The sequence below is a fragment of the Crocodylus siamensis genome, chromosome 5, assembly GCF_052110815.1.
Source record: "Crocodylus siamensis isolate JL-2025a chromosome 5, ASM5211081v1, whole genome shotgun sequence".
NCBI classification, from domain to species: Eukaryota; Metazoa; Chordata; order Crocodylia; family Crocodylidae; genus Crocodylus; species Crocodylus siamensis.
In genome coordinates this window covers 89,027,273-89,054,799 of record NC_143399.1, presented here as the reverse complement: position 1 = coordinate 89,054,799, position 27,527 = coordinate 89,027,273, and the positions used below count along the sequence as shown (strand labels likewise).

The 27,527-nt window shown below is 40.1% G+C and overlaps 1 protein-coding gene across 2 annotated transcripts in view; it reads right to left on the bottom strand.

Moving 5' to 3' along the window:
* The window catches only part of GRB10 (growth factor receptor bound protein 10), a 187,643-nt gene that overhangs the window by 40,359 nt on the left and 119,757 nt on the right, over positions 1-27,527 (bottom strand). For both annotated transcript variants that reach the window (XM_090049654.1, XM_090049655.1), the window contains one exon: positions 2,370-2,526. In XM_090049654.1, coding sequence (XP_089905780.1) covers positions 2,370-2,526 — 157 coding nt within the window. The remainder of the gene's footprint in view (positions 1-2,369; positions 2,527-27,527) is intronic.

The window sequence follows — 27,527 nt, the reverse complement described above, 5'->3', positions numbered from 1 at the left end:
AGTCTAAACAGGTTCATCGGTTCAACTGGCACAGTTAAATGGTTTATCATTATGTCGATCCACAGCCCTACTTTAGGCAAAGTAACACCTAGAAATACTGTTCAATAGACCTTTTTTCCCTGTCTCCAAATACCTGTTACCACTGGTTAGTACTTCAGCTGTTCATGAGCCAGCTAACTATAGGTTTTAGTTACAGAGGGGTTGTAACTTGAGTCCACTGCCATAATCTGGTAATATCTGAAAAAAACAAAGGCACTTAAGCAGTCACCCAGAAGACTGCAACCAAGGCTATGGAACAAAAACAATGACTGTAAGTATAGACAAAATAGTGCTTGTGAGTGAGAGTGGGTTAACACTACAGCGTACATTTTCCTTCCATTTATTAAGAATTTGGATGAAATTTCTTCTATGTGGCAATTTATTGCATTTTTTTCAGAACTACAAACTGATTCAAGTAATGTATATACGCGGTCTGAATTCTTTTGTTAGTCTAAAATAGCTTTCAACTTTTCTGAAATTTTTTTAAATATTTGCATATTCATATGACCTAAATTAAGGTATATTCTTCAATGATATAATTTAGGAATACTGAATAGCTAATCTCAACATCTACCTCCTCTCATCACCGCCATTTTCCCTGCGGAAAGTGTTTTACAATAACTCAATTTGTAGTTTGTTCATCACATTCAATGGCAACAATTTTGGGTCTGGTTTGTACTTCAGCAGAAAATGGGGTTCCTCAATATGCAGGTTCTAATGTATATAAATGCAGAATGATAAGTATCTTGCTCTTTTCCCATCATTGTTAATTACCAAGTTATTTGTGTGTAAACAGAAGCTTTTGATTTCCTAATCAGCCTCCTGCCTGATTCATTCAGAGATGTCACACACCAGAGTTTGACAGCACAATTAGTCACCATGGAAGCTATTGCGATGTCACAAACACTGAATTGTGGCATCACTGAATGAATCTGGCAGGAGAAGGATGTTGGTTACAAAGGAGAAGGCTTCTGTTTACACAATACCTTAGTAATAAGCAGTGATGGGAAAGAGGATATAAGAAAGGAAGCCTGGTAGTTTAATGAGCATTGATAAAATTTTAAAAAGGTTGTTAGAGTGTGGATCCACAGTTTAAAATGGAAGAAATATAAGATTTTTTTAAAACTTGGACTGTTATTTTATTTTTTGCACTATGGACTGAAAGTGTGCCACTTTATATGAATGAGTTTCCATTTTATGTTTAGCTGCATTTTACATTAAAGAACCACCTAATTGGAAAAAATTAGTAATTTGGCTAAGCATTTGAGAGAGAACTTGTGAAACAGTAAATTTAGCTGTGCTTACCCGTGCTCATTTAGGACACCATAAGTCCAGCAAATTATTTCTCTATGTATCAAAGCTCTGAATTAAATGTTTTAAAGACCTTTAAAAATCTGCAGCAATACCCAGTATGCCAATATTCATGATTACAATTAATGCTTTACCCACTCCTGATCATTTCCTTCATAGCCTTTTCAAGGCAGAAATTCATCATGAAGTACGTTGGTTAACATTTCAAGTGCCATAGTCTTTAAGGTAATTGCACTCCCTCATATGCAGTTAAGCACTGTATATGCAGTGCCTGAGTAACATGCTGTAACAAGCTGCACATCAGTGCTACTACTAATCAGTTCCACAAAATAACAGTGAAAGCCAGATTAAATAGCATGAGATTCTTTCAGGTATTGTAATTAAACCAATTCACAGTGTTACTTAATTCCCCACAGTTCTTCCCGTTACTGCTTTCTTGAAACTGTAACCATGGCACCTTAATTTAAATCAGGTGGAGCAGCTGCTGCCTAGAGAGCAGATGCCAATGCTGGTCCAGGAATTGCCCATGCATTGCAGACTATACCAACAGTCTTCCCTTCCCCCAGCCCCCAAGTCAAGTGCAGTCCACCCCCCTCCCCCGCCATCAGTACGTAGCTTTCATAACCATACTGTAGGTATGCAAGGCTGAGACTCTTTACCCAGGTCTCGCAGCTGGTGATGAGCTGAGCTGATTCTCAGGGCCAGTACTCTTTAGGGATCAAGCTTAATTTGCCTAAGCTGTTTATTTGCAACAGCAAGGTAACAAAGCACTAGTGTGAAGGCTAGACTCACGTACACAGTCACACATCTACATACGCACATGCACACACAACACATAGGAGGGAAAGGGGGAAAAAAAAGTTAAAATGGCTCAAATAGTGAGCACATTGTTTTAAGACAAAGCACAAAAGTAAATTTCAGCCCATGTTACAGAGAGAAACTTTTAATTCACATGAAAACAGGTGAAAGGACACATTGAACATTCAGTTAGCCATGCCACCCCCTTGGCTGCTCCCTACCTAATCCTAGTTGAGGGTGATGCTCCACTAGGGTCCAGCTGTTATCATCCACACAATGACTTTTGTAAACGAGAAGCTGGCAGAGGTCCCTGGCTGTCATGTCTGCTAGAATCTCGACCACTTTGCTTGTTCCATCTTCACTAAAGACTTTTACATCCTGCAACATAAAGGACACGCTTACAGATCAACGGCCTTGTGTTCGAAAACATGCAAACCACATGGCTACCATGCACAGCATCCCTTTAAAAATTTCAGGCATCTTGACAGCCAGCACACATGAAACGTACAATTTACTTTTGATCACTTTCTTCTCATCCCTTTTATTTCCTCTCCCAGCTTCACATGAAGACCGCGTTTATATTAATTCTGCCCATATCAAGTGAAAGCACAGGTTCCTTCTGCAACAGATCAAGGCAAACCAAAATGCAACAATACCAAGAGTGTGTGCTTCTGGAACACGTTTAAAAGAAAATTTGCTAACGAGTTTAGTTTGGGGCCTTTTGCTTTTGAACATCTACATTGACATTAGTCCTGTTTCTAAAAATTAAAAATGGCTCTCTTGTTCAGCACTAACTTTTGACTGTTTCACTTTGGAAGTTTCACTTGCAGTTCACCCTCAAATCGATTAATTAGCTCTGTCCACTTATCTCTCTCACTCCTGAATTTATTTTCCACTTGAGAATTTGACTAGTTTGAAATCAAACAAGCATGTACTGTATGTTCTAAACATTAATGGAAATAAAAAGAACATGTCAGAAACCTCCCCCAACCCTTGAATTATACAGATGCTTTCCTGTTGGCATTGTTCTGCTCAAACAATATACGCTTACTGCAAAATTATATCCCCATACAATCAAATTTTCAATATCAAGAATTAAATTAACCCCACATTAAAACACTGTGCATCCTAGCAAGAAAGGAGATAGATATTTATCTAGCAGAAACCTGAAGGGTAATTTGATATGGAAAATCTTACCTCAACAGCACGTAAAAGGCAGCAGTCAGAAGAACAAGATGGCATTTTAAATATAGATTGCCTCTTGAAAGAGAGTTTGTTCTCTACCTCCTTCCAACCCTCTGCAGACTAAGCTGCACACACTGGGCGTTTTATCGTTGTCAATGGATTATTGTACTGTACCTGTCACGTAGCCCCTGTTGTGGGTACTGTTTCTGGGGAGGCAGACAACTCTTCCAGAGCTCCACTCAAAGGGTTACACGCAATCTTTGCGGTAGTGAATCAAACCACACTGTGTAGACCAATCCTAGCCCTCTCTGTGACTGATGTAATCATTTCCCACACACTATCAGACTTCCAAATTATCCCCCACCCCAGCAAGAAAAAAAAAAATTACATAGGAAATTTGTTTTTTTATGACCACCCACATACGTTTAAAAAACCTCTGATATCAAAAAGTTCAAAGGAAAAGAAGGCACAAATTCCAGAGCCTAAAGCAGGCATGCTCCCTGAATTCTGATTTCTTTGCCAAATCTCTCAATAGCCCAGCCTCACAGCAGCTGATGTCATCTACATGCAACTTAAGCACTTGAACTTCTACTCCGCTTGCTACTGCTACCTCTTGCTTCGCCTTAGCAGGCTCACCCCCCTCCTCCTGATCCTTTAACAAAGTGTTTGCTTAGTGCTCTGAGTTCTCATTATAACAGACTGTGGATTTAACGAGTGGAATATGTGCCGCTCATGTGCGTGCCTTGCTCTAGTGCTACAGGTTAAAGCCAGTGCTATGTCACTGATTAGGTATGCCACTGACTGAATGCAGGACAACTTCCACCTCCCTCATGTCTTCCCCCAACCCCCACCACTCACTTTCCTTTCCCACAGCTAAGGACAAACTCAAGCCCAGTTAGGGAGGAGTTAAAAGCTTAATCTAGCTAACGTGACTCAAACCCATGCATTCAGGAAACTGCTTCGTCTGACAGCAGGGATGAGCCAGCTCTTTCAGAAGTCGGCTCTGGAGAAGAGGAGGGGGAATCCCCGTTGCTGTAGCTCTCGGGAAGGTATGCATTCTGTACAATGTTACAGCTGCACACAGACTGCTGGTAACACTTCACCGAGTCTCAGAAATCCTAGCAAGGAGCTGTTTGAGGGGGCTTTCCCACTGTTCTGGGCCCCCTAGGCAAATTTATTTTCTGCAATTAACACATTTTACAGTATAAATATAAGGCATTATTCTACACAGCCATCTCAAAGTTGAAATATGAACGTTACCAAACTACTTTGCAAAGCTTGCTGTGTACGGGGAAAAGTGATGAATGCTCAAGCCACTGAAGAAAAGCACATGAATTAATGACGGAATGGACTTCTACATTCGTTGTATGGATCTAGAAGGCAATTTCAAAATAAAACTTACTGTTCTTCAAGAAAAGAAAGGTTTTGGGGGGTTTTTTGAAGGAGGGAGGAAGAAGAAAAGGAGAGAATGTTTTCAGATTCTGATCTATTGTTAGAACTGATACCAAAAAAAGAGAGTAAGCTATTTTTTTAAAGGGGGAAAAATCATCTTTTATAGTTTATTTTGTACACCTGACTCCACCCTCTGTAGCAGAACAAAATTACTTAGTTGGACTTTCTATCTCATGAACTAACCTGTTGGCATCACTCGCGCTGCTGCAAAAAGGAACGTTCTTATACTTCCTGCTTCCCAGGCCCAAGAGATAAAGAGCTGTTTCAACTGGGAATGGCTGGTGAGGACTTGTGAAGGACAGGAAGAAGAACCATAAAACACTTGGCACCCTTCTTCCCATTGCCAGAGAGAAGGAAAAAATGCAGTTGGAGTGAAGTCAGCAGGAAAAGGTGTTAGTACCCTCTCACTAACTTGTTCTCTAGTTGTCCTGTGTGCGCTGAAATGCTTCCTGAATTACTTAATGCCATTTTCTTCCCTAACTCCCTATTCACACATAGAAATGCACCACTGACATTTCTACTTTTCTTTCTATAGCTATGTACTGTAGGAAGAAACCCAGTATCTGCATCTGTAAGCTATTGCTAAGGCTTTATTAAATATAGCATGGAATTCATTCAACACTTTAAGAAAAACATTTTGTTCCTTAGATGTTGCTGAGGGATCAGAATACAGCAGGTAGCCAGAATAAAAGCAAACAACTTAATTTCATCAGCTGTTAATCAAGGACAGCACGTGGCCACATGTCACCAGACGCTCCGGACACAAAGGACCACGTTGCTAGCAGGACATAATGGCCTAATTCAAACACTATTCCAGTAAGGGAACAAGGGAGAGCAAGCAGCAAAGGCAAAGCGCAAAATCTTTACAGCGTAAAATATGACATTTAGGGGTCTGAGACAGGAAGAAAAGCTGAGTTTGATTTCATTCAGGTGACCCACAGAATATTGTGTGTTAAGGGCAAACTTTAGATATTATGAGGTTCGGGGTGGGGGGGGGAAAGAGGGAGAAGGAAGGGAAGAGAAAGGAGAAGCTTAGTTCTTACAACCATTTTGTTAATATTGCAATAATCTCAATAGTACTAAAATGGTAAGAGGTGCATGTGTGTTTGTGTGTGCATCCACGTGTGTGTACGTGTGTTACAATGTGCTACCACCTAATATAAACTTGTAAGACTCCATTTTGAAGCCTGTATCTAGCAGAAATGCCACACTCAAACACACATGATATTGCTATGTAAAACACTAGAGCTCTATTACAGGAACATAAATTTCACCTGCTTATTTTAATAGCATGAAGGCTCCCCCCGCCCGCCTCACCATGCTTCACTAAGACAGGGTCCAGAAAATGAGTTTTAAAAAAAATTTTCACTCTGCCCTTCTGAGGCAAAATAAAACAGTCAAATGCTTATAATAAACATTTACAAAATGCTCTTAATTACATCAGCAGCATGAGGCACCTTCTATTCAAAATTAAGGGTAGGAATGTTCAGCCAATCAGAGTACTAGATTGGCTGAACATTCAGTGCCTTACAAACGCAAAAGAACAGATAACAGACTGCACCATTGTTCTATGAAGAATTCTTTGAGAGAGAGGGAGAGAAACTTAAATTGAAAGCACTTTAACATACATCACTTACATGGTTTCATGTCATGGCCACTTATGACTGATAAGTCCACCCACCCCCTTCTTCCTCCCCCCAACACTTCTTCCCTCCCAATCCCACACCTTCCCTGTATCAACTAGAGTGACTTGGTTACATGAAGTAAGAGAGATGAATAAAAAGAACAAGATTTAAAACAGTTCTTTGCCAGGGCTGTATTCAATTTTCATCCCTTCTCCTAATATTTTAATTTGTGCACTTTCTTCTTCCTGCAAATGAGTGTTATTGCAAGTACCTTGTGCAAGGCAGGAGTAACAACTACTTCAAATGAAAGACTATAAAGGGAAATTTTCATACGCTCAACTTTCTGGAAAACTTTCAACATTCAAAACTGAGTTGACATAGAACTTGCTTCACTTTAAAGATGCCCCCCCCCAACACCATATACTAGTTATTTGACTTCTTGAAAAAAAGAGACATGGCAGTGGATTAGTTTCATTTTACATATGAACAACTTGGTTGAAAACTTACACTCCTTACGGGGTGCATCTATGCATGCAATTAATGTGATGCAATAAACTCTGGAGCAGTTTAAGCCAGAGTAAACTGCTCCTGGACACACCATCTACACATGTGCCCAGAGCAGCACAAATTTGAGCCGGGGCAGATGGCCAGGGCTGACTAGGTGCAATTTATGCCCATAGTCAGTATCCACACATGCGTTTCAGTGAAGTAAATTACACTGCTGTAAGACAGTCTTATGGTGGAATTAATTAAATTTACTGAGCCCAAATACCAGCACACGTAGATGGTGATGCTTTACTGCAGAGCTAATTAGTTTACCCCACAGTAAAGCGCATGTGTAGATGCATCCAGTGAGTAGCAGCTGGTTCATAGGGAAGTGACTAAGGACATGTTCACATTATAAGGTTTGATAGAGTTTAGCTCAGTCAAGCCTTGTAATAATCAGACCCTGGTTTTCCCAATTTCTCTAGGCATCTCTGGAGCTGCTGGGTGAGAAGCATGTTCTAATTGTCTCACTGAAACACATGAGGCAATTCTAACATTTTCTCCCTCCAGATTTTTCTGCAATACTGGGGTAGGAGAGCAACAACAGAAGTAGCAGCAGTAGCAATAAGAGCATGAATTCAAAATGTAGGGCCATTAAATGTCACCATTCACTGGACAATGCTTTCTTTATAAAAAAATAGGGAAATAAATTCATAGGTAACCTTAACCTTGGCACTTTGTGCACATAAACATAAATGAAACATTGAGGTTAAGGTTCTCATAGCAACATTCACTCTCTCACATGGCACACACTATATTTAGGCACATTCTTAACAGCCTTTGTGCAAAGAAAGAGAGTTAATATTATAAAGGACCTCAAATCTTGGCATCTGACTTCTAAAGCTGATTGTAATATTAACATTGCACTGGGACTAAAAATTAGACACGACACACCCCCAACCACCTTTTTTGTAATATCACTCTAAGTTTTAAACTCTTTCCTAGAGTCACAGGATTTATTTGTTTTGAAGGGGAACTGAGACCCCTGAGGGGTTCAACTTTAGTTATACCCCAAAGTTAACATAGGCTGGTAGCTGCCAACACAATAACATACTGGGTACTGCAGTTTTCACTCTACTTACAATAACAAAGTACAATAAGCACACAGGTTTGACACATCTGAGCTTCAAAACCAGTCCTACTTCAAATGCATAAGGACTATCCAGTGAACAAACATCAAATTTTGGATTTGGTAAAATGCATCCAATGCTGGTATAAGCTGAAAGACCAGTCAGTGTCCAGTGCCCAAGAAAACAGAGCATGGCTGCGAGCAAACTGTCAGTTTCAGAGCAGTAAGCTTTGATGCCAGTGCTAAGGATATGATCAAAACAAGCTTAAAGCCTACTATTTGCTACTGTTTTACTGCATAAAAAGCAGGCGTTTCTCCCCTGTCCCACACACCTTTTTACAAAGCTGGCTGCTTGATATGGGGCACCTGCTGGAGCCCCTGATCTCAGGCTATTGTTTTATCCTCTCAAAGGCATGAGTACAAATGGCAGTCTGTGGAACCCAAGGGCTGTGCTAAAAGTTTGCTTAAAGCTTCTCCTAAAAGCTCAGATGTGTGAACTGAACTCAGAAGTACTGCATAAAACCACACTTTCTACTCACTGAAGCTTTAAAAGCAGGCAGTTCTACATAACTGCACACTTGAAAAGTCTGAAGGCCTGGAAATACTATGAAAATGATATGTGCCCTAAAATACATATTAGATGAAACTGCTTCTCTTAGACTCAAGGCTCCTGCCACATGTTACACTTAAGACCAAATTAACCAGTTAATCACATTTTAAGTTGTGACCCAGCCACATGTTCAATCAATTAATGGTGTGATGAAACAAGGAACAAGCCACAATGTATACCACAAAAAATGTGGAATAATGTTGTGGCCCATGCCTATCATGCCATTAACTGAATGTGTGAACAGATGCTCTCCGCTGTGGCTGGGAGCCCTGTCAGCTGCTGGAGCTCACAGCTGTGAAGATGCCCCATGCAATAAGGCATGACTGGATCTGATGCTGGATACCACAGTCACAAGTCCTGCCATGCACATGTAGCACAGTAAGAAGTATAGTTGTGTGGATTGTGTATTAGATCCTAACATGCCTTAACCTGAACATTCAGTGGGGGCCCGAGTGACACAAGCCTACCCATATTACAATGAACTGCTTTTATCCTGTCCCAGAAGTTACCTCACTACTTTTAGTTTGTTACCTTAAGGCTCACAGCACCTTGAGTCATTTAACCCTCCAAATTCTTTCCACTTATAAAATTCAAAGCTAACTTTTTCACCCCACTTCCCCATCTATGCTGACTTTGGCTGTAGCATAGCTACAATTACCATTTATGAACACGTACCTAAATTTCAAGAACAGTTTGAAGGGCATTCCACATAATGAACGTGGAAGAAAGTAAGATGCTTGAAATTTACAGTAGATTAATTTCTAAAATTGTAAGGCTCTGCAGAAGTGGACTGACAATATAAACAGAACAAGTTGATTGAGTTCCACAAGGTATTTGGGATTCCAGTTTCCTTGCATGTTAATGTTTTTGAGAAACATCTCATCTCCATCTTCAGTGTCATCCTCGCCTTGCATCTACTTTCCCTGATCAATTTTGGTGATCAATCTGAAGGCAAATTTTCCTGCTCAAATCATTTCTTGTGGTACATCTTTTGTAAACCCTTTATAAAGAAAACTTGGTATGGCCACAAATAGTGCACCTTGGATAATGCTAGCCAGGCATTAGTCATTAACCCTGAATACATTTTACTGAGTAATCCATTCCTAATGTTTTAGAGACTTCCACCCTTATATCTACCATAATATTTATTTATCTCTGACTTCATTTCAAGGATGAGAAAGATTTAATTTTTAATACAGAAATTCTTACAAACTAAACAACACAGTTCTAGAAAAGGCTACAAAAAAGAAATCAAGATTTAGGACTTCTTCAGTAGCCAATCGTCTTGCCAGCTATATTAAATTGTTCTTGCCATTACAAATTATTCTTTAGAAATTGAATTACCACCACATATTCCTCACTGGACAGGCTTTCAACCACAGAGCCCACATCCATTTTAATTTTGGCACACAACATAAGACCCTGGGAAGCAGTTTTCCAGTGGGTTAAGTAACATGGTTTGGGTCCTGCTTACTCCAAGTGGTGGTTCTTTCCAATAATATATTGTGATAACTATGGCTGAAGCATTCATGTTCAGAACACTTTGGCCTGATTATAAGGCAACAGGCCAACTTCAGTTAGGTGACCCAGAGTCATATATTAGCTTCCTGCTTGATTTGCCAGTCTGTGAACATACCTTCCTCCCAGACATGATGAGAGACTCGCTCTTTCTCCTAGGCTTACCCCTAGGGACATTACAGAGCAGAATATAGGGCTCCATTAGTGATTGTAAGTTCCAGTTCTGCATCAGATCGCAGTAAACTTCATGATGTGATATCAGTCATGAGCCTGCTACCTCATTTCAGAGGCAGATTTTTAGAAGGTTTGAAGTAATATTTGTGAGTAGCTGTATTTTTTTAATATATGGGAAATGCCTAGAGCTACCTGCTGGAATAGAAGCTATGGAAGAGTTTTAGGCAAGCCATTAGCTTTAAGCAGGCAGGTTGCAATAGCACTGGTGTAACAGTCCCAGGCACACAGAACAGCCCAAGTTGGGAGTTTTCAGCCATGCTGCATATCACGGCTGTCATGTTTATTCTCTTGCATAGAGCAGGGCGCTAAGAAATTTAAATATAGCTTTTAACAACGAGAGGTTATATTTTGCCTGAAACAAGTCACATTGGGTCCCTAAATAACAACTAATCCAAAATCCATTGCGTCTTCATCCCCAGAACAAAAAAGCCTAATGAGGCAACAGTTGCTTGCCTATCATCAGGGATATACAAAATATAGAGCTGCTGCCCCCCGATTTTGCAGGCAGAATATGGGGCCTGGCAACCATTTTGGAGGCAGTGCACAGTGGGCCACTCCATGTCTCTGATTAGCTGGGAGGCCCCAGTGGTCCTGCCCCTCACCACTGACAGGCTGCGAGGGCTGTTTATCATGTGACCCTATGTGAAATCTGTAAAACTGCAATTTTGGTAGGTCCCTACCTATCATTACTGAGCAGTAAGTACAGATACTCCTGGACTTTTAATCCTTGATTTCAGGGCTGACTGTTGTGGAAAGGGTGGTTTTCACTGGAAAGCATTTTTTGCCTTACCTGCTACACATACTTTCCTAACATTACACTCATGCCTTCTTTTCTTTCTTTTTTTTTTTTTTTTTTTAAGAAAAAGAAACACAAAACCAACAACAACAACAATGTGATCACACTACTGTATGCCTATCTGCTCCTACTGATGCTCCCATGCTTGGTAGTTGTGCTGGGCTGTGTCCATTCCTTTGTTGGACTGCACTGATGGAGTCTAAAGAGCACCTACAGCATATGCAATACATTTTGATAAATGCCAGAATCTGTGGTCCATCAAGAAAGAAATTTAAAAATTTTTGCACAGACAGCACTGAAAATAAACTGATACAAGTCATTAACTAGCCATTCAGATGGAAAGGAAAAAGCTGCTGGTCGCTTCTCCAGCATGAGATGAAGGGGAGGGTAAACTAAAGATACCTTCTACTCCTACACCACAAACTTTACATGAGAAAAGTCAGGTCATGAAGGTTTAGGGAACAGCCTACAAGAGCTCCCACTAGCCCCCCTCCTCCCTGCTAATCCTTGCATATACGCTTGATTAGTGGTGTGATAATGGTAGGAAGGGGCAGTGATAAAAAAAGTGACAGACTATTACCAAAGGCTTTCTTGAACTTAGAAAAGTATTCAAGTGTTTCAAAATTAACAGCAGTCTCCCTGGATGTGAATATTGTGATAGGAAAGAAAAGGGGTTGAATGACTATAAACTAAAAACAAAGCAAAATATTCAAGAGGAGAGAGGGGAGCGGAGGTCTAGCAGTGTGTTGCTCTGACCAGTCTTAAGGCTGATCTAATTCAGAATAATAATAAAAAAAGGCATAAATATGTGAGTTCAGGGCTGGCAAACTCACAGCACATGTGTCACAAGTAGCATGTAATATACAACCACTTCACCTGGCAAGCTGTGGATCTGGCAGACAGAATAATGCAGATAAAACAGAGGAAAGTAGAGCAGTGAATAAGGAAGGGAGGAGAGAGCAGAGCAATGGATCAGGCAGGGAACGGGGAACAGAATGGCACTTGGGGAATAGGCGAGGCTTCTTTTGTGGCATGTTGGCCAGAAAGGGTTGGCCACCGGATAGTGATGTCTTTGAGGCAAGGTCTGTCTTTTTGTTCTGTGTTTGGACAGCATCTAGACCAACAGGAACCAGGCTCATGGGTTTGGCTCCTTTTTGCTGCAAAGCAAATATTAACAAAACTCAGACATGGTTAAAACCTAAGTATTTGTGCACTGAGGATGGAGACAAAAGTTACTGCAAGAGCCAGAAATCATGAGATTCAATTTGAACAATATGTAAGCTAATTTATCTGGTTTCCATGAGAAAACTAATCCATAACAAAAATATATTAAAAAATGCATTTAACAGTATTTCCAAGAGAGATCAATAAATGAAAAGACGCACTTAATATTTTCAAGAGAGACGAGATATAATGCTGGATGTGCAATTTGATAAAAGCTCGCAGTACATTATTGACAAGTTGTATGCTGCTATCTCAAGCTTTTCAAATACAAGTCAACCATCTTAAAAATGAAATTTGAAATCTCATATGATCTGGAATTCTTTTTTCTTTTCTTTTCTTTTCTTTTTTTTTTTAATGCTGATGCCTGCAGCCACGAGTGTAAAATATCTGACTTTTATTAAAAAAGATGAGTGTGTTGGTTAAACCTCCAACTTCTAGAATCAAGATATCAAGAGAAACAGCAACACCAAGATACACATTTGTTACATATGCAGAGGGGTACTGGTTGTAGCTGTGCTGGTCTAAATGCACAGGCAGACAAAATGCTTGCAGTAGAAACAGTATCTTTTATTAGACCAATTAAATAGAAAAGATTTTTGCTACTATTTAGTTGGTATAACAAAAGATGCTGCCTCTTCCCCAAGAATTTTGTTTACCTATGCAGAGGTATGTGGGGCTTCAGGGATGTGCCCCGGTATGTGTGGATGAAGACATACAGATTTAACTATCTGAAGGACAGACCCGAGGGAGGATATAGCCTGCAACAGTGCAGAAGGAGAGAGAAGAGAAATGGCATAGGTAAATACTCGAAACTGAGAACTGATATACCCTTAAGCCACTTCATAAGCCAGGACTGTTTAATGGTACAGGTGTAGCTTTCTAAAACTATTCCACATGGCTAAAAAAGTACAACCGTCTTTTTGCACTGACAAAGCCCTTAAGAGTTCAAAGCACGTGTTGAGAAGAAGCCCTCCAGCTTGAAAGCCTCAGCTGAACTTTGCAAAAGGCTTTTCCAATAGAACCAAGTTAATATTGTTCTATGAGCAGGTGAGGGTGAAGGGTTGGCAGGTTTAAATACTTATGTTCTGGTATGCCACCATAATGTCTGCCCACTGGTACATTCTTTGGGCTGCAGTCCTCAGCACTGTTATTTAACTTCCTGTTTCACAAGTTACTGGTCCTTGAAAGCACAAGATTGCAAGCAGTGTTGGTTAATTGTTGCTGACTGCAGCTTTGAGAATATTTTAAGGTTCAGTTTGTCACATTAAAAAAAGCATTATTGTAAAAAAGCTGCTCACATTAGGAAGCTATTTCTGTGCAACTGTGTCAGCATTAATTGTGTAACTAGAATTAACCCCCTATAGATCCCTGCCATGAAAAAGTTATATAAAATGGGGAATATCATGAGAGGTGTTTTGTTTTGTTTTTAAATTCGTTAGTACATTTGATTTTTACTGGCTACTTTAAGGCGGAAAACTTATTAAAACTTCTAGGGATCCGTGCCAGGTAATGGAAACCCTATGGAGAAACACCTTCAGTTTTTTTTTTTAGATCAAATTCAAGGAGTAACCAAACAAAAGAGGAAAAAAGCCTTCTTCCTGGTGTAATATCCAGGAGGTTCCTTTCTGATGCAGACTGCCTGATAGCTCCATCTTCAACACTGCAAGCACCACACAGGTACAGAATTTCCATTCAGCTTAGTGTAGCCAAGATTTGTTCACTGCTGGGAAGAAAACCTTGTTTTTTTAAACAAGATGGCATCTTGCCCACAAGGAAATATGAATGCAGTCATGCACCAAGTTTGTTAGTACACCAACCCTCTTAAAATGAAGGTGTAAAAATGCATGCATATATGACTTTAAAAATGGTAAGACTTTTACAGCACAAAATAGGAGTAATCTTATTTTCCATTTTCCATGCATCCAGGCTGTGTGCTATGATAGGACCATAGTACATCAGTGACAAAATGAGTTCTGATGCCATGATGATCCCCTCTAATTTAACCTACCTGAGGTTCCCTTGTGTAACCTTACTTCAAACATTCTGTATCTCCCTTCTTCCTGGTGGGGGCACTAAAAACAAAACATACACAACCTAACCCTTTGCTCAGCTTACAGGGACAAATTCCCTGCTGCCATGGTTACCATTCCAACTTCTCTTGTGGAACTAGAAATAAAAAAACTTCCCTTGAGAACAGAAGGCTATAATGTTAGCTCTCTCTCCCTCCCCTCACTTATCATTGTTAGCCACTAAATCGGCTACATCTGGCATATTTAATTTGGACTACATAAAATGTCACTAATTAAAAAGATGCCGAACAAGCAGTACATGACATTATGGAAATAGAGAGCATAGTATTTGAACACAGCCCATTAGGAATTGAAAGGGCCAGCTAGTTTTCCCTAAGAGCTCAGGGATAAAGAAGGCTAAATGGTTCCTCTATAAATTCTTGTTTCTGACAGCATGGTCCGAAAGTCCTGCCTTAGAATCTAGGTATATGAAGGTCTTCAAGTGTTCTCTCCTGCAGCAGTTGTGCTTATAAGCATGGCACTAATTCAGTCCGATGCTGAGAGCATTGTTAGTTTGGCAATGCAAAATCCTTGTTATACCTTTTTAGTTGGATGCCTTTGTTAGAGACATAACGAGTGGAATGTTTCGCAGAACATTAATACAGGTTGTTGCAGAATGCTCACATGGTCATGTAGCCTTCTCTGAACCCTAGAGAGCTGAGAGAAGTCTCTCTCCAAGTTGTATTTTAACAGTCTATTTTGCAATACTGCGCATCACAATGCTATCGTAATCTTCCTCCTTCCCTCAGAGCTGTTTTCTATCAGTTATGTTCAAGGTTATCCTCCCCAATTTCATTTAAAGTCTTAGATCCATTTCCCAGTCTACCAAATCTCATATATCCTGGTATCTGTATTTCATTCTAGTTATATGCAACGACACTATGTGCTGTCAAAATAATACTTTTGCTGATGGCAGCTCCTTTTAGAATCTGCAGCCATACAGCCTGATAAAGTTCAGCCCATTCTCCTGGGTGGCATTTATACCTGTGCAACTAAACCACTAGTCAGGACACTTCCACCCATTAAATAGCTTTTCAGAGCCAAACCCCTGCCTATGTAGGCACATACAAAGATCATTTCATATTCAAGAGCTTGTCTCTATCCTCCATACCCTACTGGTAAAGCATCAAAGCTAAAGATGATCATCATTACAATATGGAAGGAAAACTAACTCGAGGTTCCACAAGAGGTTTCCACCATCTCCTGACTATTCAAACAATCCATAAGTAGTAAAGGGGAAAAACAAACAAACAAAAACACTTGCATGTTTATTTCATATTCTTTCCTTCAGTGTCCCGAAGATTAAGGAAATCTTGTGAGAACAGAGCATTTTAAAACTAGTATGTTCCCAGTCTCAACTAATGAGAAATAAAAAACCCCAGAACAAACAAAAAACAACCTCCCCCGTTCCCCGCCAATGCATGCCTTTGTTTACACATGAATATAAACTGCTATGCTAGATACCCAAAGCATTTTGCTTGACATATTTTCAGGTTTATTCTTACTGGGACTCAAACAAGCTTCCTAAACCCAAGACAAATTCCTCCAAAACTGAGATTTAATGGATATGTTGACTGATGGTCTAATGGTTCATTGTAGTAACAGCTGTACATCAGCTACCAGGTGTTTCATTCTGTATGCTACACTGAAGAACTGCTCGTATTAGCAACACAATATTTGTTGGTGTATTAGCATTGGAGTATAATCTCCACAAGTCTTATTAACTTTAATTAAGTTAACATATCATACCATGCACAGTAACCATACTATTTCACAGTCCCTTTCCCCATATTAATTTAAATACCCATCTCTTCCAAATGTATTAAACACCGTGTATAAAAGTAAAAATTTCAAATACCAGATAGAGACGATTTGAGATCCCTAGCTACTTCGGTTATGAGTAGATGTCTCATTTAACCCAGGATTAATTATCTTGGAGTTTGACCTGAACTATAAACAGGAGCAACACAGTCATTTACACAGACCCTTCCAAGCTACATTGCTGCTCCTTTGCCAGTGAGTGGCCAGTGAAAGTATACAGCCTGACCAGCTTGTCCCTGGAATGAGCAACAATCATTACAAAAACATAGAACAGGATGTCCCGGGGGGAAAAATATTAGGACATTTTATCTGGAATAGTTCAGAGGGACTTGAAAAGGGATAATATACATGATCCTGGGACAAAAGGCTCTCTCCCAGGACAAACAAAATATCTGTTTACAGCCAATGGGACAGAGACATCTGAGAAGAGCACTCAAGTACCCTTGTGGTAGGGGAAGAAGAGAAAGTATTAAGTAATTTTACTGTTAACTTGTACATATTTTAACCATTGAAAAACAAACCAGCCTTCAACCAAAATTGGAAGCAAGTAAATAAGTAAGCATTTTTCTATTTTATTACAAACTTACTCCAGCATGTTTAAAATATATGTGAGCATACCTACTTATATGTTGTTACACCTTAAATAAAAACATTAAAGCCCACTATAAGTTGATCAGTTGGAGGATCCAAACATAATCAAGCTGGCTTTCATTAGTACCTTGCTAGGCCATTGCAGGATGTTGCAAAAACTTTCCTTTGATGAAAATTTATCAGACTACATTCAGAAGGCAATATATTGGTTTAAATTTTAGTGTTCATCAACAGTAAGCCTGATGAGGTAAATTTACCTAAATGAATATCATGATAGAAAAATCTAGCTTTATCATTAGAATGAAAGAGTTTTACTTCTGCACACATTAGTTTCAAATTATTATGAAGCTGTCAAGACATGGTTAGATTTCACTGATAGATTTCTAGGGTTGGAAGGGACCTGTAGATCATTGGGTCTGACCCCCTGCTCCAGACAGGAAAGAGTGCTGGGGTTAAGTAACCCCAGCCAGATGCTTATCCAATCTCTTCTTGAACACCTCTAAGGTGAGGGAAAGCATCACCTCCCTTGGAAGCCCATTCCATATTTTGGCAACCCTTGCCATAAAGAATTTCTTCCTTATGTCCAACCTAAATCTATTGTCCTTCAGTTTGCATCCATTATTTCTGGTAACCCTGAGGGGTGCCCTGGTAAACAGAGCTGACCTCCCCCTGGTGAGTGTATAGGCAGCCACAAGATCGCCTCTCAGCCATTTCTTGCAGTGGCTGAACAGATTCAGGTCCGCCAGTCTGTCTTCGTATGTGCTTACCTGCAGGCCCTCAACTATACGAGTAGCCCTTCTCTGAACCCTTTTGAAGTGTGGCGTCCAAAACTGGACACAGTACTCCATCTGCGGCCTCACCAATGCCGCATAGGGGGGAATTATCACTTCTCTAGACCTGCTTGTGATGCACCTGCTGATGCAAGAAAGAGTGCTGTTAGCTTTGCTTATTACCTCATTGCACTAGCGATTCATGTTCATTTTTGCATCCACCAGGACTCTGAGATCTCTTTCCACTGTTGTGCCACCATATCTCCAAACAGTTGCGAGAACAAATTTTATTCCCTATTCCCATCTACCCTGCAAACTGAAGAAATTGTGGCAGTTTTTAAATAGGTTTGTTCACTACCATTGGTCTACCTGATTAACTTCTTGCATGAATGCAGTTTATTGCCCTTTTCTATAGTGGAAGAACCAATGTACCATCTTTCATGGAATATCTTGAAGGCTAAAATGGGTTGTGAGCCGCGTTAAAGAAATATTTAAATTGGTCACCTGCCTAGTTCCTTTTTTTAATGTATTATGTAAGTGAATATTAACTTTTTAGATGGAAAGACATAGGATCAACAGATTAACCTTGCATTTATAAAAGTGCTGCTCTCTGTTACTCTGAAAGAACAACAGAAAACTGTACACCTACAGGGCTTGCTAGGCTGTGGCTTTACTAGTGTTATTTAGGTTGGAGAAACCATATGTAACACTGACGAACAAAGAAGACAGAAACAGTTTGATCTTATTTTAGTAAGGTCAGTGGTAAGCAAGTTTCCTTGAGTACATAAACATGTACAGACAGAATGATCTTATAGCCTTGGAATTGCCTTCATTCAGAAGTGGAGCTAATTGGTTATGCCAATAAAATATAATACCTATAAACAAGTTCTGTCTAGTATATCTAAGCATAGCCTCTCCCTCCCTGCCCCCCATTTTAACACAGGTTACAGTCAAAGTTAAAGAAACCACTTATACAGAAGAACACTAGAAACTTTATTCCTGTCCTGGCACCAGGGACAGCCTTTAAAAGGATTTTGTAGGTGCAATAGTTGCAACATGGTGCTTCTTGAAGGAGCTCTCTGAGAAAAATCTAGGTCACTGAAACTTTATCTGAAAATGAAGCACAGAGGAGCCAAAATTGAAAATAAAGTACTGATATAGAATTTACTACTTCCTTCACAAGGACATTTTTTCTAGGCCACCTGGAGAAATCTGGGCACTTTTTAAAATTTTATTTTGATCAATTTAAAATCATTCCCATTCAAAAAACACATTGAACCATGTATATGTATCAGTCAAGGCCAGCTACTTGCAAATAGTTTTAAAAAGGATTACAATTGAAAAGCATAGACAGTTTGGACAAAATGGTGCATTGTTTTGTGTGTGTATGTATATATATGCATTTGTATTTAGTTTTTTTCCTTAACCAGAAAACTGGATACTTGTTTCATCTCTTCATCCCAGGAAAATTCTACAGCTTTTACTAACCTATTAAGATTTGTTGGCTTTGATTATCACCATTACCATCTCCACTTATATCATAAAAAGATCTGCAATAATTTTGACTTCAAAACATACCTCTCTTCTCTACCCCTCCACTTATTATTTGGGGTCAGCAGCAGACAAGAGTATTTCTTGAATTAAATACAACTGGTTTTACATGCTGCATCTTCAAAGTCCATTCTTTTACTCAGAGATGTTACTTCTAAACCCATTATTATTTTTTCCCTTTTCAAATGCTGCTTTTCCTATTGAATCTGGATTTCCATAAACAAGCCAAGTTCTAACTTTACACTGTTTTTTTTTCTAGTGACAATTCCTTTTGCAAAAGTGATTTTGGGTAATTAAGATTTCTACTGAAGATTGGTCTAGTCTTGTTTTTGTGGTATGAAAAGTGGAAAATTTTTGCAGGAGTTGCCAATTTTCCCTTCTCCCAGCTTTTGCCATGTATAATCGCATTTAAGAATAAAAAAATTTGCTGGCTACTGAATATCAACAAACACAGACTGTACTTAAATGATTTTCTGTTCAACTGTTGCTTCACACACAAATACACCAACAAGACAGACATTGATAAGACCCTCAATGCAACTTAAAATAAATAATTGGGTTTTATGGGTTTGTTGCCAGAGTACTCAAGGTTCTTCTTTCTACTCATCTGACTGCACACACAATAAAAAAAAAATCAAATGATCCAAGATTTGTTACTGTACCAATTTGTACTGAAGTTCTGCCAACCTATACGCTCTATTAATTTCACTTTTTAAAGTATTATGAAATAAGGAGACTGTCAGCTTATTCCAGGCTATATTAGGACAGCTGGTTTTAAAGACTAATTGAAAAAGACTTACCCTATCGTGGGAGTGTATAAATCCTGTCAAGATGTACACAAGACAATGTTCAGGTTTTTAGTGTGTTCCCCTCTAACAAAGAACATTCTCCCAATATAAACCAGAAGATATCTTCCTTATGAGGACTGGCATTAGAATGAGTTTATTACCTTTCCCAATGCACACTGCAGAGCACTGGTATGGACTGATGGAAAGTCAGTTACAGCCTTGAAACCCTGCTTTAGAGAAATTAACCCACATTTCATCTAAACCAAGCCTGAAAATTGTTGCATTGAATGTTTTGACAGAGGTGTTATGAACGCAGGACAGCTCTTCAGAATACAGGAAGAGCTTGAAAAGTCAGAGGCAACTTGCTGCCATATTTCTGGAGTGCCTGCCACATCAAAAAGGGCTTGGTCTGTAGACTCCAACTGTTGCTCATTCCAACACAGTCGCTGGCTGAAAAAAGAAACATTTGCTGCTCAAAGAGAATTCCAGTGGCACCCTCAAAGATTTTGGAAAGTCTCCAACATGGGTCATTCTCAAGGACTGTAAAGGAGCTGCCAACTTCTGCTTTACTGAAATTTAAAATTGTCCCCCAAAACAAAATATGGACCTTCAGTTGTCATGTCATTCTAGCTAGTGTTAAATTGGACAGACATGCAGACTCACACTCAGCATTTTATTTAAACACCTGTGTGTAGGAGTTACCCAAAAAAGACAGTTCTAACATAAGCCCCAGGAAGAACTGGAAAAGCCTTTCAAAGCCCACCACCCTCCCAGATGCCAATACCTCTGCAACTAAATAGTACCTGCCATTTCTGTCACATGAAGCAGCTCAGCTGGCAGACATTTTCATGGAGATTGTGGGTGGGAGCGGAAGGAAGAGAGGTCATAGTTTCATCGTAGCTAGGATGAGGAGGGACCTGGACAGATCATCTAACCAGACCCCCTCCCACAGGCAGGTTCACAAGACCCCAGACAGGTGATTGTCTAACCTCTTTCTGAATTTGCCCAAGGAACGGGTGAGGACCACTTCCCTAGGAAGTTGGTTCCAGATTCTGGCCACCCTAACTGTAAAATATTGCCTCCTGATCTCTAACCTAAACCTAATCTCCATCAGCTTATTACCATTGTTCCTCCTCACCCCAGGTGGTGCTGGGAAGAATAGGGCTCTTCCTATTTGCTGATGGCCTCTCCTGATGAGTTTGTAGGCAGCCACCAGATCCCCCCCTCAGCCTCCTCTTGCCAAGGCTGAACAGGTCAAATAGCACAGATAGGCTTGGAAGATAATTCATCTCTCACAGAAGAGTTCAGCAGATTGGGGGAGGAGGGGAAATGATTAGTCAGAGATGAGCAATTACAACTTCCCCTGGTTCTGAAGTTCACTGATGACAAAACAAGCCCTATTCACTTGCTCTTTCTGTCCCTCCAAGAGAACAGGAACATGGCGATGAAGGGTGTACTGAGGTCTACTCAAAGGCATCTACTGAATTGCCAATTCCTAATTGCACAGACATGCATGCATGCCTTTCAGATGGACATGTCAAGACCACTGTATTTAAAATTAAGCTATGCACAAGTACTTTTTTAAATTTAACGTTTAGTTACAATAGGCAAATACATTTATCAAACAGAAGTATGAAATGTAGCTCTGGACTAACATACAGCACGTGTCTGTGTGCCTTTCCCAAATACCTTTGACACTATGACCAAGTTGAAAGACTTCAGACATGTTGACGTAGATATATTAAAATGAATAGGACTTGATAGAAAACTTCCATATGTTCATTTTATCCCTATCTTGGTGAAAACAAAATTTTGTGGAATACACTTCAACAAGAGAGCCAGGAGCTTTTTAGATCAGGAAGGGGGCTCAAGTCAAGTCACCACAGATGATGGGTTTTTTTTCATAGAACAGAGGTGTCAAAGATCAACCCTAGGGGTTGGATGCAGCCCAGAGAGCTGCACTGTCCAGTCCATGGTGCTGGCTCTGGGTCTAAGTTGACCTATGGGCCACACAAGATGTATGCACCCATTCTGGGCCACTCTGGGATCTGGGATACATACTGCACACAGTGCTTGCCCCAGCTCCACTGGGTTCCAGACTGGTTGGAGTGGGTGCTCGTGTAGTCCATGGAATAGGGTACTGCATGCAGCAGCATGGATCCCTCAGTGACTGGAACAGGCACTGTCTGCGGTGGATCCAGTATGCAAGGAGGAGTGGGGGAGGGTGTCTGTGGGCCCAAACTGGCCCATGGACCAGCCCCTGTCCACTCATCTGGCCCAGGGAGCATATGGGTTTCACACTCCTGTTATAGAGATTGTATTCATATTAAGCATGCCACACTTGTGCTAAAGGACAGACTGCTCAGATTAATAAAAAATTTAAATGTAGCCCGAGACGTTATATTTCCCTTCCTTCCACTCCTCACCCCCACCCCATCCCCCACAAAAAAAAAGAAAGAAAGAAAAAAAGTGGCTTTTCTTATACACTCATTGAATTGAATGAGACTGTTGGAACACAGTATCTTATATGGCATTGCTGGAATATTTAAAAAAAAAACCCCAACAAAACAGCCCCTCCCATTTTCACCACTGCATGGTGTACCTTCCTGAGCAGTCTAGAGGCAGAAAAGACCTGCTTTTCTGCATGTCATTAATACGCCTCTAAATAGCATCACTCAATATTTCCCAGGACTTTTCAGATGTATATTCAGCTGTACTCTCATACATACCAGTGATATGATTAAACACAGCAGAAATAAAGATGGCACCAACTCACAGTGGAGTCATAAATGGGCTGCAGTGCTCTCTGAATCAAGTATTATGTAAACAATCCAGCTCCATTCCTTTCTTTTTTTAAGCCTCTTTGTAATTCCTTACTAAAGTGTTTGGAAGTGAGCTAGACCTTTGGATGCTCAAGCAGGAAGCCACTGCACTCTCAACCATTCCAAGCTGTATAAGCTAGAAAAAAAAACAGTTGGCAATCATAATCACTATAGTATCAAATCTGGAGGTGGCTTGAGAGCAGTGGAAGAGAAAATATAGAAGAGCTGTTTCTATAAGATGTATAACTTCACCAAGCTAAGTTCCAATACTTGCTACTTCAGAAATAACTTATAAAAAAAGAGATACAGTAACATGGTAAATACAGTGCTGCATTCCCAACCTGCAAACACAAAGACATTATCTGCCTCAGTTTATAATTTAAAAAACCCTAGAGTCTAGTATTTTAATAACATCCAACACTACTAATGAGATTATAAATCTTGTATAAGTTTTAGTTAACTTTATACAAATGTTTCAAATCTGCACTTCAGTTTAAATGGTTCCCAAATACCTAGTCAGGTTGCTTTTCACTTTTAGATGCATCTTTCACGCTGCAAGAAGATGAAGAAGAAAGCATTAAGAAAACTGGAAAAATATAATGTAGTGCTAGAAAACTTGGGAAAGGACTCCACAGTAGAGACAGAACGTGAAACATCCTCATTACAACAGGCTGTAAGTCATTTAGACCTGGCCTTTGACTGATGAATTTGCAGAAAATTGAAGCATAAGTCATAAAAGGATAAAGTGTTCTCCAATTTACTAGATGGGTTGAAGAAAGTCAGAGATGCAATCTTAAACTGGCATAACATTTCTTTAGATACTTTCCCCATGCTTGCCTTTTGTTACTGACATTTTTAAATGCAGGGGGAGAATCTTCACATGATGCTCAGTTTTTATAGGCAGAGGGGCAAGTGTTTGGTAGGGGCTTACTCTAGAACAGGGCACTCAGGGTTGGGTGTAGGCTCATAGGTGCAGGCTCAGGCTTTTCACTGCCTGGCCACTGTTCCACTCCCACTGTCTAGCCCCTCTTCAGGGAGGTAAGCATCACAATAAATAAGTTAGTCTTTAGAATGGGGAGCTGCTCAATTCACAGAAGTTATGAAGGGGTGCCTTGAGTCTATCAAGGGGTGCCTCAAAACACTGCTCTAGATGCAGTGAAACCTTTATCAGACTTGCAGGGGGTAGGGAGATCATAAGATGATTTGATGAGCAACTGAGGAACAACATTCCTTAACCATTATATGATAAGAATCTTGTTTATATGAGGTCTTAAGCTAAGAGTCTTTTATTTTGAATAGTTTGCTTACACAAAAAGAGAGCATTTCCTTCATGTTGGAAAAAAATGTAAGAACATAGCGTACAACTTTAACAGATGTAGTAGTACAAGTCAATTAAAGAGAACTGCAATACTTGTGATAGCAGGAGGCAGAGTGTGCAAACACCTAGGTTGGAAAAATATTTTCAGCAGCAGGTATGGCATGATGCATTAGTTCAGTCTGACAGAACCAGGTTTTGTTAGGAAGTGGCCAACTATATTGTACAAAGTTTACAATAAGTAACAAGCTCTCTACTCTTCATTTAACCAACACCAGCTTGGTTTCACTTTACGTCATATGCAGAAGTAAAGAATAAAGGCCTGCTTATTGCCCAGTTAGCTAAAGCTTAAAACAGTACTGCCTGAACCACAGAAGTAAAATATTACATACGGTTACAATTTAATAACGCAGACTTTGTTAATGGTGAATTAAGCCAAGGTTCTAGGAGCAGTGACACTGCATTTAAATTACTAATGCCCACTCCACTAATGTGTGGGAAACCACTTGTCTTTTCAGTAAATTAAGATACATTCAGAAATCAATGTTATGGATTGAGGGTATGGAGAAACCTACATGCATACCTGCTACAAAGGGGAAGGGGAATTGAAGGAAGCAGGGTCAAAATTTGGAATGGTTTTGCTACAATTGTATCACCATAGACTCAGGCAGATGTAACAGATGCGTGATATATGGAGGCTGAGAGCAAGGCAGAATCCTTTAAGTGGGTTCTAGCACACGCCTTTTAATCGCAGATGCATAAGGCTGGAAGGACTGCTGGAAGTCATCTAATCTAACTCCTTGCACAGGACAGGATATCTCCGTCTAAACTAAGTGTTTGTTTAATCTGCTCTTAAAAACTTCAGTGATAAAGATTCTACAATGCTCTAGGTAATCTGTTCCAACGATTAACTACCTTCAGTCACAAAGTTTTTAATATTTAACCTTAATCTCATTGCTGTAACTTAACTCCATCACATCTTGCCTATCCCTTGCAGACAGTGAAAACAATTAACTTTTACTTAAAAACCTAATCTGAAGAATCCCCCTTATCATCCTCCCCTCCCCCATCTTCGCTTATTCAAACTAAATAATTCCAGTTTAGGTCTACCATCCAACCTATCATAGTTAGTTGCTTGAAGCAACCAGGCTACCTGCTGTCCTGCCAGTTAACGGAGAGGCAGTCATAGCCATCTACTAGTCAGCAAAGCAGCTGCATGGGTATCTTCTTTGGTTAAATATGCAAAGCAAGTCATGTGCCAGGAAATGCCTTAGAAATGCAACTCTTCAGCTATGTTTAGACTCCATTCCTTTACACCACAATGAAGTTGATTCTGACCCTGCTACAAGCCTAGTGGGAACATTAGCAGGTACAGGAACAGGCCCCCAGTCTGAACAGCAGGGGGCAGGAATTCTTCCTTATGCTGATGCAGAACCTCCACACAAGTGCTTTTTATGTATGCATTTCACCTTCCTTTTAAGAAGTTCAGGTTTAACTGGCTGCAAGATTAAGTTTAACACACTGACTGAAGGGATTAAGATTAACCAAATAAAATAGCTTTTCAATATACCAGTAACTCTACAGCTCTGGGTAAGAGACAGCACAAACTAGTACAAGTACAGCATCATAAAGGAAACTATAAACCAAAAGAGCAAAATGCAAGTCATGAAAGGATGACCCCTGAGGTAGTTCAGTCGGGTCCTTTTCCTGCAGGGGGTTTATTAAATTCCTACTGAAGTACTGTCCATTTAGGAAATGGATGAATTTAAAACATCAAGTCACCATGCCAATAAATAAGAAAACTGTAAAGTCAGGTATCAACTTAGCAGGCAAAATAACTACATAAATGAAGAGTTAAGTTTCAAACAGATTTCAGTTTTACACAAAGATGCTGTGCCATACAAGTACCATCTGCACATTTCTCTTTTAGAAGGGACAGTGTCAGCCTCAATCTTTAAAATAAGGACTGCTTTTATATAGTTTGAAAGCGAGCACACCAAATACTCTTGGGGCAGGTTAATACTGAAAGCTTTCAGTATGAAAATGATGACTTAACTTTAAAACGTCTGTCTTGAAGTCTAACTGTAGTTACTAAAATTTTGGCTCCATCTCGTTAGTGCTGCCAACCCATCCACCTTTAGCATCACCCACCTATTTCAAAAACTGCCTCTTGCTGTCCCGAGCAGCAATTAATCCACATTCTATCAGATATTACATCCTGTTCCCTTGGACCACAAAGGCCTTATCTTCTAACTGCCAGCAACAAACAGTATAGATTTTATTAGACTGGTTTTATTTTTAGTTAAGTTATTGTCACCACACTTTCCTTTTATATCATTTGCAAATTATTAAAATTCTATGAGGACACACACAGGTGAGGAATGTATATATTGAAGTCTATAGTTCACACACAAGCATGCTAATATACCATTGCTCTAAGCCACAAGAGGCATTTGGTATTTGTATGATTAATTGCAGCTACCACATTATTTCAAGCTGGTTTCTGAACTTTCACAAATGTTATTATGCCTGTTTTATTGAGCTCCAATGGGGCTAGCCACGTTTACATAGTTGTTTTCTCGGTCCAGGCAACCCCAATTGGAGGAGTGCTCTTGATCTGACTCTACTAAGGCCAGCCATCAGTTGCAACTAAGCAGCATGCCTATGCATGCTCCAGCACTACGGGAGCACTGTGTACTAACAGACAGCGTACTCCTGGGAGCACGGCCATCTCAGTGACAGAAAGGATTTATAAAAAAAAAGTTTCAACACAAGAAAAAACCAAGGGCTTTTTCCAGGACTTCACTTTCAGCCTTTCTGAACTACAATACTGTCACTTGCAGAAAACAATGATAAAGAAATGCTTGATTCTCTTTTCAAAGCCACCTAGTGCAAGAGTTAGCAGAAGGGCAGAGAGAGCTTGAGTTCAGCTGAATCTAGTCCCAGACCCAAGCCAGAGCCCCATGGCCAATGGCAGCACCATTCAGGTTTTGTGCTGTGGAGTGACTTCCTTTACTCTCTAGCACAGGTGTGTTGAATGTATGGCCTGCAGGGCCACTCCATCCAATCCACTGGGCTCCTGATAAGCCAGGGAATTTGGGGGCAGGGCTAGCAGGGGACAAGGTCTGCCACAGGACCTGGGGCCCTAACTGACATAGCTGACAGAAGCATGAGGCAAGCTTGGCCCACGGCTGCTTGCTCCACAGCCACTTAGGCTGCAGCCTTTGTCATTTACCCATGCATATCTGGCTTGTGAGAAGCCCTGCAGTCTGGATACAGCCCAGGGGTGTGGGCGAGTCTGACACCCTACTCTAGCAGCTGTGCACTGTGTTTAGCTTATTTAGTGAACATTAGAAATCTACCGTCTCTCTTCAGTTTCTCCTCGCCAAGCAA